The following is a 13,704-nucleotide window of genomic DNA, read 5'->3' as shown; positions in this document are numbered from 1 at the left end:
GATGGGCTCATCTAAGGATTTCAAAAACTGCACATCTACTGGGATTTTCCTGCGCAACCATCTCTACGGTTTAGATAATGGTTAGGAAAGGAGAGCGTATTCAGTTAACTTATAGATTTTTAGAGGTCAGAGGAAAGGGACCAGACTACTTTGAGCCACTAGAAAGGTGGCAGTAGCTCAAATAACTACTTGTTACAGCGACACCAACTTTGAATGTTAAGCGTTGAAGCTGATAGGCTACAGAATTAGAAGACCATACCAGATGGCGCTCCTGTCAGCTAAGAAGAGGACACTGAGGCTACAATGTGCACAAGCTCACCAAAATTGGCCAGCAGAGGACAGGAAAAATCTTTATTTCTACTGTGGTGTTCAGATGGTAGGGTCAGAATCGGCATGAACATAAAAGCATGGATCCATACTGTGTCAATGTTTCAGGATGATCGTGGTGGTGAAATGGTGCGCAGGGTATTTTCTTGGTACATTTTGGACCCGTAAGTACCAACAGAGCACTATTAGCCTACCTGAGTATTATTGCTGACCATGTCCATTCCTTTATAACCATCACGTGCAACTGGAAAATCTGCAGCAACTGGTTGACGCTATCATGACAGTATGAACCAAAATCTCAGGAATGTTTCTAGCACCTTTTTGAATCTCAGCCACTAATAATTAAGACAGTTCTGAAGACAAAAGGGTTTCCAACCCAGCACCAGCATGGTTTACCTAATAAAGTGGCTGATGATGATAGGAAAATAAACTGACATCTAATAACTACAAAACTGACATTATCTTCATACAAACAACAGACCGTGCTTCAGTGAAAGAATTCTGAACCACTTTCTACACTTTATTGCTCAGCCAAAGTGAAAAACAACAACAGCAAAAAACAAAATGAAAGCAATAAAATGTTGTATAGTGTTTATTCATTGAACTTGGGGTTACAATTTTCTTGAGGTAGAGTTTTCCTCTAAAGAACACGTCTAAGATGATTTATCTTAAAGAAATGCACTCTGTCTTGGAAACTTAAAGAGAATGCTTTCTCCTCGCTGATGGGAGTCCCTCTCAGGTGCTCTAGCAGGCTCAGTTTGAGAGGGAGGACTGATCAGGTCACCGAGGAAACTGAGGAGTTCAGTTTTCATTTCCTAAACTGAACAATGGGAGATGGGATTTTGATATCCTGGCCTTTTTCCAGCCGTTTCTCACACTCAATCAGGTAGTTGACGCCGTCAACCAACAACTGGACCAACTCCACCTAGAAGCACACAGCAACAGAATAGCTCAGACAGGGCGTTATATAGAACTGATGCATGTGAGCTTATTAGCATGAAAAAATAAATTGTGCAAAGGGCAACAAAAGAATCTCCTCACTTCAGATTTGCCCAGACGGTCAAGGTTGGAAATGTCAAAGGTATCACCAGTAGCAGCCGTGTCGACTCCCCCTGTGCCGCGTTTCTGCAGCCGCAGGTTGTCAAGGATTTTGCTGAAACGTGTGTCCTGTAAGTTGGAATCATTTATAACATGTTGAAACTGTAGTTAAAAGATTTCTTTTTCAAGAACAGAAATAATAACATGAATAGAAGTTGGGTTTTTTGGGGGATTTAAAAAAAATTCTAGATGAGATCATGAGGAAGAATTTGGATTATAGAAACCTTTAAAAATTAGCTGACAGAAGTCCCATGAGACAACTGTTGTCGTAAATTGAAAATATTTAAATAAAAGTGAACAGAACTTAAAATTATAGTGTTATAGTGTCATTATATTACCTTGCTTAGTTTTGGCAGGCGTACATGGACACCCGCCCTGAGGCCGGTGCCCAGGTTGGACGGACATGTGAGGACGTATCCCAGACGTTCATTCCACATGAATTCCCACCCTCTCTCCTGGATCAGGTGCTCCACCTGTAAACAGTATGTTCATGGTTGCCCAATCACATTTTATCTATACATAATAGTTGAGCAAGATAATCACTTTTTGCAGCGCTTTAGTTGAGAGCTGAGAAGTTTGAAATTTGAGGAGTTTTCATGTTAACAAAATAAGTACATAATGAAATAAATGCAGTTTTCTTTTATTATGAGTCAGGATAGATAATATATAACATTTGTTCCCTTTTTCAAACGTAGACTGTAAGTAAACTAGTCATCAAACAGAAATTATTTATTAATAAACAGAATTTTAAAACACTCAAAGTGCTGGATCAAAGACTCAGAATTATGACACTTGTTTTCAGATGCCCCAAATGACCAAAATTGGATAGTGCTGACATGTGAAGTAACATAGCTAAATTAATGAAATGCAGTTCCTCTAGTGGCCACTGGAGCCTGGCTCATAATCAAGCCAATGCACATAATTTTGGTGAGTGAAATTCTAGTATTTTATAAGTCTGCTACTTAACAGGTATATGTCTTTGAATAGTTAATGGATCCAACCTGCTAATCGAGCTAGGTAGTACTAGCTAATAAGTTCTACCCTCTTGTCCAAATATGGTTTCTTTTGGTCCCCAAAAACAACATGACAATGACTAAAATGCTGAAACGTTATTAAAACCTGTCAGGAATGGAATGGTGGCTTTGCCCATCTTTTATATACAGTTTGGGAGTGTGATGCATTTATTTTTTAAACCAGTGGCCAAACAGAGTTACAACAGCTGAGTTTGCACCTCACAGTGGATTTAATGTGTCACAAAGAATAATCCTTTTTGATGACTGAAATGAAGATGTGTCAAATATGAAATTTGACACAATTCGTGTATAAACACGAATGTTTATAAACTGAGTAATAATTGAGATATTTCAGCCTGATACAACTCAGCAACATTAGCAGCCACAAAAAAGACTGTCTAATTATCAAAATGATATCCCTTTACTCTGTTTGACATCACACTCCACTGTACCTGTTTGAGTCCGTTGCAAAATCTCTCAAACACTCTCTTCATGTTGCCGCCCTTCTCCATGGAGATAACTCTGGTGTGGTCCTCCTCATTGACCCAGATCAGGAAGGTCTTATCATTGTTGTGCCTGAGGAAAAGAAAACAAGAAAACTACTCGTCTTTCATTACTGCTGATGACTCATGACACAAGGCACTTTGATATTCACACTTGTCGTCTGTGCAAAAACATGCGTTTATAAAAAGCTATGCACACCAAATGGAAAACACAGCATCAAACTTCCTGCTGTTTTAGTGGCTCAGTTTCCAGGAACAGGCACAATAATAACTCATACATGGTCACACAGCAGCGGACATGCACAAGAACTGAATAGACCATACCAGATCCCCCTGGCATCTGGCCAGTCTCTGGCCATAAAGGCACATGTCAACAGTGGAGAGACAGGCTTGTCAAATAAGAAGTGATCCTACAGGTGGGAATGGTTAAGGGAGGATCAAGAAGGAAAGAGATGTAGATTTTTAGATTTTAAAGGGAAGAAAGACTTCTTTACAATTTGGTGATGAAAAGATTTCAAAGAGTCATATATAAAAGGGCATTGGTCTTTTTTAATAGGTATTGTTGAGGCTGCAATGAGATTAGTCTTTAAAAAATGGATTTAAAAAATATATTCTCAAAAAATAAATAAATATATATATATAAATATAGATGAACAGCCTTTACAGAAGCTACACGGGGTTGCTGCACCATCTTGTGGTTCAAAGTGGTATTATGCAAGAGTACAGCTTATCCCATTTCACTGTCAGTTGATATCCCTGCAGATGACCTGAACATAAAGCCACAGCTGCTGTTTCTTCACCTTCTGTTGAAAGCCTTATTTCAGTTTGGAAAGTTTTAAACTCTATTTAAGCAACATATTTTGTTAAGATTTATTTTTGTCCTTATCTGGCAGTTCAGCAGTGAAGAGTAGACAGGAAAGAGGGCGAGAAGGAGAAGGAGAAGACATACAGCAAGGGGCTGCAGGTTAGACTGAAATCAAGCCACTGAATTTCAGCTGTAAGGCATATGGTGCCTGTTTAACCAGTAAGCTAAACGGATACCCAACAAAGTGCTGGGTGCCAAAGAAACATCCACCCCATAAATCTCTATATTTACCATTTTTAAATTTACCATTCACACAAAATAATAATTACAAATAACATTAAATCATAAGTTTAAATATAAAGGAAAGCGTATACATTTCTCTGAAATGATTAACTGACATCAATAAGTTGCTGCTGCTCCTTTTCCGTCATGTCTCCTAGGCTGTAGTAGTGTCCAGCCAGGTCTCCTTTAAGGCCAGCTAGGGCTGTCACTACTACCCGCTCCACCTCACGGCGCTCAGCCCTCGAACAGGCTGGGGGGAGGCTAAGCCCACGGATACTACGGCCAGTACGCACCCGGGATGACAGAACATAATTCTCATCAAACATGCCATGGGTTATCTGGAAAGGACAAAGGCAAAGACAAGTGTTTCATACGTGTAGAAATCGAATATGGATGCACTGAAATTATAGTGGCAAGAAGCTATGGTCTAACCTTGGAGGCATCCAGGTCAGTAGGATGTTTCATGACTCTGGGGTCATAGCCATTATGTCTGTCTTTGATGACAGGGTCAAAGAGCTCAGCAAACACCTAGAAGCACCAGCAAACAAAGTCTGCAGTGTAGGTTTGTTTCAGGAAGTCAGAAGTTTACTTTGACAGTTGATGTCTTATGATATAGACGGTGTGGAATTGCACCTTTATAATAAGGATAATCATCAGCTCTATGACAAAGAATCAACAGTTACTGGCTTAATGGGGAAAAAAGACTGTTCCAACCATACTTTCATTCAGGTACTACACTCTGTATAATGACACATCATTTCTGACAGTATGCATGATACTTTAGCTATGAACATATGAATCAGTTCATAAAAAGTCTTCTGCTATCTTCTGTTGTCGAAACATTTTGTAGTGAGTAATTCTTATGAAATGTGCAAGTGATATGAGGCATGCTTTTTTTTAACCTTACTGCCTCAGTTTTTGAGTTCTCACGTATTACCAGATTTACAATTAATCAATATACTGATTATTATTAAGATAAGCACAGGTTATTCAGTGGATAATTTAAACAAAACCCACTTTGTTTTACCTCGTAGCTCTCCTCGTCACCAGCCACGCAACCCACTGTCTTGATGAAAGGGTGTCCAGGGTTGTCGACTCCCGTTTGGATGCACTGGTCAAGGGTCCAGTTGTTGGGGGTGACTTTGTCCCTCAATTTGGCATAAATAGCTGGAGTAAGAGCAGAGGCCATGCAGTTGTTGTGCTTCCTCAGGTCAGGGTAATCAGAGCTTCAAGAGGAGACGGATTGAAGAAATGTAAAAGTTTTGAGAGTTACGACACCCCTGGAATAATATTCCTTCTTACTCCAGCTAATGTTGACAACATAATTTTCCCTTCAACGTATTCAGTGCTGATCTAGCATATAGCTGTGGTACAGAATACCAGTTGGTTAACCTGGAGATATCTCATTTGTAAGCAAATAGACAATTTGATGTGTACATTGTTGGTTTGGGGTTGGGGGAAAGATTTTTAGGTAATTTTTGTTCTTTTATTTTGCTAACTTAGGGGTTTTTATTTATTTATTTGTATAGCGCCAAATCACAACAACAGTCACCCCAAGACACTGTATATTATAAGGTAAAGACCATACAATAATGGAGAAAAACCCTAACAATAAAATGACCCTATCTAAGCAAGCACTTGGCAACAGTAGAAAGGAGAAACTCCCTTTTAACAGGAAGAAACCCCCAGAAGAACCAGGTTCAGGGAGGGGCAGCCATTTGACAGAACAAAAGACATGCAATGAAAGAGAGCCAGAGGTTGATAATAGCTACTGGTGGCTCCCATTTGTCCTCAACTAGCTGCTAAACTTAGCTGCCATTTAGGGGGTAAGAGTACTATAACTCTGGAATCAGAGAGTTCATCAATATCAGGAATCTAATATTGGACAAAGAGTATATGGAGTCAGTGGCTAAATTCTGAATCTTTATATTGTGTAAAACTATTAGGAACTTAAGGTGCTTTTAGATTCTGATCCAGCATGCAGTGGCACTAAGTAGGCTTCAAATCATTCCAAATTTATCCTGGAGCCTAAATATGAGCACACTATCAGAAAAATCTATCTTCAGCCACCAGAGAAGCAAGTGTACTCTATGTATGCATAGGATGAGTGGGTAAAGGCAGTAAAAGGGGAGAGCATAAAATACAGTGTGAAAAAGTAAGTGAGAGTGAGCCAAAGGTAACCCAGATGAAATGTGAGAGCGTCACTGATCTTGCAAGACATCGCCAGCATATCTGACATGACATTGTGTACTCTTTGAAACTCTCAGATGTTTAGTTGGACTGTGTTGACACAATCCACACATGTTTATTAATGCTGCAGGCTCAGTGCATAAGATGAGATCAGAAAGCCCTTATTTATCCCAGAAGTTGGAAAATTGCTGTGAAACAATAACTTGTTATATAGAAAATACAAAACAGTATACAGGGTACTTTTACTTTGAACACATGAATCAGTTCATAAACAGTCTAGTGATGTCACCTTCTGCTTATTTCTGTTATGGAAACATTTTGTAGTGAGTCACTCTTATGAAATGTGCAAGTGATGTGAGGCACGTAGTTGGTCTGTCTGTTTTTAAGGGAGATAATTGCAGTCTAATACCTACTCACTGACTGGTCAAGGTCATCTACTGCAGAAAGAACTTTTTGCTTCAATCCTCACATCTCTTATTGTCATCAGTCCCTATGATGTAACCTACTCTTTCACCTCACTTTTGACTGTCTTTCTTCTTGCTTAAGCATAGAGTGTATATGAAAGATGTACAAAGCCACTGTGACATCATTCTATTCAATTCAGTTTTATTTGTGTAGTACCAACTCATGCTTGAAGGCACTTTATATTGAACAGTAAACACCCTACAATATTTTAGTGTAAAGGCACAACAATATTAGAAAGTCAACCCCATGAGTAAACACTAGATGACAGTATAAAGGAAAAACTTCATTTTAACAGGAAGAAGCCTCCAGCAGGCTCAAGGGGAAGTTGGGGGAAAGGGAAATAGAAGTGAGCAGGGAGAGACAGGACAAAAGGCGCGCTATGAAAGAGAGAGCCATTAACTATTAATGGTTAAATATAATAGTGGTGTATAGCATCACCAGAGAGTGAAAAGATGACGCAGCAGAACTAAGGATTGAGGTTCAGGGTCACTAAGTCAGCAGTAATTATAAGCTTTATCAAAAAGAAAAGTTTTAAACTTAATTTTCAATTTAGTGGTATTGCGCAAATGGATGAAGATATCCCTGCAAATGTTATCAATGGAAGAACATATCCTGGTCAAAAATGACTCCAAGATTCCTCACACTGTTACTGGGGGCTAAGGTAATGCCACCTAGCATAAGATTCTGGTGAGAGGCCATGTTTTAATATTTTTAGGGTAGAGTAAAATAACCTTAGTTTTCTCTAAATTTAGAATGTCATTCAGGAACTTCATGTCTTTCAGACATGCCCATAGATTAACTAGTTGAATTGTATCATTTGCCACTTGGTATTTTGAAACCACACATCAGGGGTGTCCAACTCCAGGCCTCAAGGGCCGGTGTCCTGGAGGTTTTAGATGTGTCCTTGGTCCAACATAGCTGATTTATAGGGCTATATAAATGGCCTGTCTTAAGGTTCACCAGAGGCCTGGTAATGAACTAATCATTTGATTCAGGTGTGCTGACCTAGGGTGATATCTCAAACTGGCAGGACCCTTGAGACCTGAAGTTGGACACCCCTGCCGTACATAGCCAGTGAGGGGCAGATGTGACTGAGCGATGTGTAAATATACTGTAACAACCTGTCAATAACAAGGTAATGTAGGCTGAATCTTAGAGCACCCCTGGTTTTATCCTCCTTTTTTAAATTGTTGTCATATTTTACAAAGTAAAGCTTTAGTTGCACTGAGATCATAAATTCTTCAAAAAATAAAAAACTATTAAGGTCATAGAACAAGGAAGCCAAATGGTAATGTTCTAACAGATTTCTAGCCAACCAAGTTCTTTTTACAACTGGTCACCCCTTGGTGGCATTAGTGGTGCTAATGTTGACCTGTCTTACCTGGGAGGGTAAAGCTTCTTCTTTGCCTCAGCAGCCAGAGAACTGTTTTCACTCAACAAGAATCCAGCTGTTCCTGCTCCCAAGCCGGCCAACAGCACAGCTGTATTGCGCTTGGAGATCAGGCGTGTGAAAGAGCTTGCCATTTTTCTGCTAGCTGGGTTTTCAGTAGCAAAAGGACTACATATAAAAACACAAAAGCAAGGTTTTGTTGATGACTTGTGAATGGTGCTAACATATACACGTATAGGCAAAGTGGAAATGGACACCTGATGTGTATCTAGTATCCTCATGTTGTGGTGTCCCTGGATCATCATAATAAATGTTGCTGTAAATTCAGCATTGCAAGTGACCAATCACATTGTCATGATGTTATAGTTTTGGGGTGTAGAATAAAACTGCGAAAAAAATCCAAAAAAGGATCAGGTCAGGGTTAGGGCTGAGGATTGGGATGTGATTGTAGTGAGAGTTCTAAAGATTAAGGTAGGATACCCAGAACAATCTAGGCCTAACTTGCTCTTATCTAATGACCTTTCACCCATGAAAAGTTTTATTCAATATTATATCAAGCTTAGACCATGGGAGGCTCTGGCAAACACTCTTAGTGTTATTATCGCAGTCTGAATGGCAGGTTTCATATGACACAGAATGGCAGGTTTCATATGACACTAATGCTTTGCTATTGAACAGTGAGAAGTCAGCCGTAAGCTAACAAAAAATGCGACATTTATTCAAAAAGAAATGGCTTTAATAATCATTCTTGTTAATTTTGTCGAAATGTCCCACAAAAGCAATTCATTTAGTTTCATGGACCTGGCCTGGAAGGTCAAATTTTAGCTTATCCTCTGTGGATTGTGTCCATGAGAGTGTGTCTTTATATAGAGGGGAGCTGTGAGGTCGTTGTTAGTCCTATTAATCAGAGTCAGACCTGAAATTAAAAGTCACTCAGTTAGTCACATGATTTTTATGAGCTCCGTTTGTCCCACTCTAAGGCTTTTCCTTTCTCTGTGTAGGTTAAAGGCAGTTCACTCTGTGGGTCAATGGGCGTAGTATTTATAGATTGGTGGAAGGCGGTTGCACTGCCAGGATTCAGTGTCAAGATCCAAGCCATGCCTGGCTCAGACGGTGACATTCAGAACTGGTCATAAGACCAGAACCTCATAAGGCAGTGGGACAGACAGATGGAAACAAGGCAGTTGGAAGGTGAAGTGTACAGGAGAGCTGATGTATCAGGATGAAAAACAGGTGGAAAGAGAGTGCAAGAGTTCTTTCTAGAGATCAGCCTGTGAGAAACCACCTCTACTAACCAACACTGAAAATTATGAGATCTTACAGATGCTCTAAGATCACTGTCCCCTCCCCTGGTTGCTGTGACCTTTTAACTGGAAACTTTTCATGTAAAAAAAAAAAAGCACCTACTCTCTGTTTGATTTTCTACGTTTCTTCCTGTTGTTTGCTTACATATCACCTTGAAATCATCATCAAATCCTGCTTCACCTTCCACCTGCTTTCCTTGTCCATAGCTTTTAAACTTCACATTAATTTTGAATGTCAAAAGCATGCAATTTTTTTGTATACAGCCTGGATCTTTAATACTAGCTCTACAACCAGCTCAATAATTTTCCCAAGTATTGGAAGCAAATGAAGGCTTTCTGTAGGAGAAATAAGAGAAAGGAGATACAGTACCTGTAGAAAAGCTGCTGCCTTCTTGCTCAGGGTCTCTTGTTAAACAGCTTTTCACTCTCCTCTTACACAAGGCTCCACCCCGTCATGTGGGATTAGAAGGTCGGAGCCAATCAAAAGTTCAGAAAGAAATAATTATAAGCCAATGGACGTATAGTATGCTTTCTGCTGAGCCATGATTAACCATGACCACCAAGGCTCCAATATCACTGTCCAGTTTGACCTTGATATTTGAAAATGATCTCTTGTTCCACTTCTGTGACCATGAGAGCTATGTACAGCAGCAGCCATGCCCTGAGTTAGAGGATTCAATATTTGCACATTACAAAAATCCCATGGATAAAATTTAGTGAGAAAATCCTATGTGGATAGGTAGTTAAACTAGACTCACTGTAGCCAATACCAAGAGAAACTAGATCTCCCAGTATAAACCTTAGAGTTTTGTACACAAGTACTGTCCTCCCAATGCACTGTCAGCTAATAAGCTGCATGGGTATGGGTAAACTTCAGTGCAGCTTGTTTTATTTGATTAAGATCCAGCAGATCCCAGAAGACTCTCTGTCCAGAAGACTTCAGTCTTTGGAACAGCAAAGATGCAGGAACCTCAAGGTCCCAGGAATCTGGTAGAGGAACCGAGCTTTAAGTAGGGGTAAAGACCCCCGCAAGGGCGAGAGGGAAATGAATTTAGAGAGAGAGAGAGAGAGAGAGAGAGAGAGAGAGAGAGAGTGTAATATTATGGCCGATGGCTCAACTCATACCCTGCTTATGCTTATGTAGGGCACACAATTTTGGCTGCTTTCCTTACAGTTGCTGCACATCTGCAACCCAATTTTCAACCCACTTTTTATTTGGTTTTCTGTTTTTGTGCCATGTTTTTTACTGACATTTTCCCACACTGTCACTCTCAGTGCTGACATCATTAATCTAGTCCAATCATCTTCTTGCAATCGTTAAACCAACCCCTGTTTCGCATAGTTTAAATATGGGCTCTCAGTCATTCTCCCTTTCAGGCTCTCCTTCATACAACCTACCTGCTCCCCGTCTAAACCTCACAGACCCTCAGTCTTCATCTTCACCAGCAACCACCAGCATCTAGACTTTGGGGGTGGGGTGGGGTGGGGGGGTGGGGGGTGGGGGCGTCCTAAATCCTATGACTGCTGAGATTCTGGTCTGCCATGATGGGTCATGAGTCTAATTATGAAATCCATTATTTTTCAATATCTCAGTAAATCATGCTCAATTCTTCCAAGTGATCTCTTCTCAGTGAACTTGCATTAGTCTGTGTGCAAGTTTTATTTTGGCAACAATGTGTGTTCATTTTTTTTCTTTTTGATGATTTTATGTGTCCTCTTTCTGCTTGATAAAACAACAATGTGCATCAGAATTACAGTTTGAACAGTTTATTTTTTATTTTATTTTTAAGCTTATAAATACATTAGCAAAACTGTAACTTCAAAGTATGCAGCAGTGTAAGAAAGCAGATTCCGGACCTTTGAAATGGCAAAAAATACGCCCCCAGACCCAATAACCCATCCCTACCACATCCCAAAGACATCAAACAAGCACAAAATTTTAAGTTCAGGGGAAATCACACTATATTCATGTTATAATCAAAATTACAGTCTAATGAAAATCTTTGAATTAATAATAAATTAATAGTGCAAAGATCTTACTATTTCACTAATACACTCAATAGAGTTTGAAATATGAATATGAAAAATTGATCACATTGACGGGAACTATTAAGAATAGTGCCACATATCAAGAATATGTGGCACTATGCTTTTGTAGCATGAAAGAACCCCTTGAGTCCAACTCTCAAAAAGTGAAGCTCAAAAAGTTTTGTGTACAAAATCATAAACATTAAAAAACTCAAAAGACAGGATCTGATTGTAAAGAGAAAGAAAAATGTCTTAAAAACTGTAATGAGCATATTTCAAAACCTGCAATGTGTTTAAACTTTAAGGATTTTTGCTCTGACATGCGAGAGAATCTGTAAGAACATAAAGCTTTCATTTTTCCTTTTTATCATAGCGTAAGATTAAAAAAAGATAAAAAGCGAAGCGTTAGATAACGTCTCCTGTGAAACAGACAGTATTAAAGTAGATAAAATATGTGACGTACTCCAGCTGTTTAGGAAACCCAGCATGTCTACACACACACACACACACACACACACACACACACACACACACACACACACACACACACACACAGAGAGACTTTCTCAGTTACTCAATTATGCAATTACTTGATTACTTGCTACAGGGTCCCCAACAACCCCAACAACCCCAAACTTACTGTGTAAACTAGTGCAACTAGTTTGTGTTCATTTGATTTGTGTTACAGAAAACTGATATGTTGTAAGGACAACTTTGAATAGGTAACAGAACTGTACCACTGTTTTATAGTCTGCTCACTAAATATACACTTCAGTAAGGCACATTTTCTCCTGAGTTTCCCAAGCGCAGTGATTGATGGCATTCTATGTAACAACCCCTGCTGTGTAATGAATGAATGAATGTGTTGCTCTGAGCTAGAAATTGTATATATATCAACTATATGTCTGTTTAGAAGATGCAGTTAGCCAGGTGGTAGTCGGGGTTCAATCTTGAGTGAGAGTTCATAAAGGGTATCTTCATCAATCACTAGGCTTTTATCCAGCAGGAACTGAGTCACCTGGAATGGAATGAGATAAGTTAAATTTAAAGATTTTGGATTTTTTGAAGGTTAAGCAGTGAAAAATTATACACTTACTCTGATATTGATTGTTTGTTATTAAACACATTTTCCTGCTAAACTGGCTTCAGTATATTTTTTTAATTATGTAAACAGCTCATATAAATCTGCTTAAAAAAATCATTAACAATAATTACACGTTACAAATATCTAATTAGACACACCTTTGGTTGGTGCTCTATCCTGTACGGTGTTTGCTGGAACTGACGGATCTCCCGGATGATATGAGAAATCTGAGATACCAAGGACAAAGTTACTGGAATGCTTCAGACATGATGTTTTTTTCTAGAGTGTGTGTGTGTGTGTGTGTGTGTGTGTGTGTGTGTGTGTGTGTGTGTGTGTGTGTGTGTGTGTGTGTGTGAGGGGGGTGGGGGGTTCACTCGCTGTCCTGGTAAGAGACTTGTTAGTCTCTAACCAATAACCTGAAATTACTCCCTGCTACATGCTTGTATTTCGAAGGAAATATCTAAAACAAGCTCATTAAAAAAGATGCACAGAGTACAGGCCTTTTGGAGAGCCAGTTCAATAGTATTGTTTAGGCCTCCAGCAGTAGTAAAGGTAGATATTCAGTGCAAGTATTAAATTATTTAAGACAAAATTCTGGAAACCGTGACTTTAGGTATTGTAGTATCATATCACAAAGATGGACAAAAACAGGGGCTGTGTGCATAGATGTTCAATGTCTAAATAGATCATCATAATCAAGTCCTAGATGACCGTTAGTCAGTATTCAATAGAGTATGGCATATGTGCCTCAAACGGATTTAAGCAGCTCAATAACTGACATCCAGATTCAAATTTTATGTTTTTAAAGTTTTTTCTGCTATATAGACCATTAAGGCACAGTGAATTGTGAGTTTTGTGCCAAATTTCAGTTTTAGGAAAGTGTAATCCTTACCATCCTCATCTTAGAGAAGTTAACAAGGCCTTCCTCTGTAAAGTTGGGTGTCCCCTCCTCAATGCAGGCCAGGTCAGTGAGGTACATGCCCAGGTAAGGGACACATGGAGGATTACAGCTGTGCAGACAAAGCAGAAATGTACAGTGTTTATGAACTGATTTGAGACATTTTCCTCTGCTCACTGGCTATATTTACTTTTTCAGTGTCTCTCTGAGGTTCTTGAACCGTCCCTCTGATGACACAATCTTCTGAAGTCTGTCCCTCAGTCCCTTTGTCTGAAAATAATGAAAAAAAGAGTAATTTTTTCAGTACACAGATGTGG

General features: G+C 39.3%; 2 protein-coding genes across 2 annotated transcripts in view; both read right to left on the bottom strand.

The window, feature by feature from the left end:
• Positions 1 to 885: 885 nt before the first annotated feature.
• Positions 886 to 9,804, bottom strand: ckmt2a (creatine kinase, mitochondrial 2a (sarcomeric)). Its single transcript, XM_085414564.1, has 10 exons — positions 9,748 to 9,804; positions 8,065 to 8,241; positions 5,056 to 5,254; positions 4,461 to 4,556; positions 4,145 to 4,366; positions 3,266 to 3,351; positions 2,891 to 3,014; positions 1,764 to 1,898; positions 1,369 to 1,494; positions 886 to 1,252 (listed from the first exon to the last, which is right to left on the bottom strand). Exons 2-10 carry the CDS (start codon positions 8,205 to 8,207, stop codon positions 1,136 to 1,138), a joined length of 1,248 nt encoding a protein of 415 aa, XP_085270690.1. The 5' UTR covers positions 8,208 to 8,241; positions 9,748 to 9,804; the 3' UTR covers positions 886 to 1,135.
• A 1,682-nt stretch (positions 9,805 to 11,486) lies between these two features.
• rasgrf2a (Ras protein-specific guanine nucleotide-releasing factor 2a) overlaps positions 11,487 to 13,704 on the bottom strand; it is a 47,908-nt gene continuing 45,690 nt past the window's right edge. The window contains exons 26-29 of the mRNA XM_085414563.1: positions 13,578 to 13,657; positions 13,382 to 13,499; positions 12,648 to 12,716; positions 11,487 to 12,423 (exon numbers count right to left, since the gene is read on the bottom strand). Coding sequence (XP_085270689.1) covers positions 12,328 to 12,423; positions 12,648 to 12,716; positions 13,382 to 13,499; positions 13,578 to 13,657 — 363 coding nt within the window. The 3' untranslated portion in view covers positions 11,487 to 12,327. The remainder of the gene's footprint in view (positions 12,424 to 12,647; positions 12,717 to 13,381; positions 13,500 to 13,577; positions 13,658 to 13,704) is intronic.

Source organism: Rhamphochromis longiceps, linkage group LG7 (assembly GCF_057381845.1).
Source record: "Rhamphochromis longiceps isolate RC_006_pf linkage group LG7, R_longiceps_female_GT1.1, whole genome shotgun sequence".
NCBI lineage: Eukaryota > Metazoa > Chordata > Actinopteri > Cichliformes > Cichlidae > Rhamphochromis > Rhamphochromis longiceps.
This window is presented reverse-complemented; position numbering and strand designations above follow the sequence as displayed.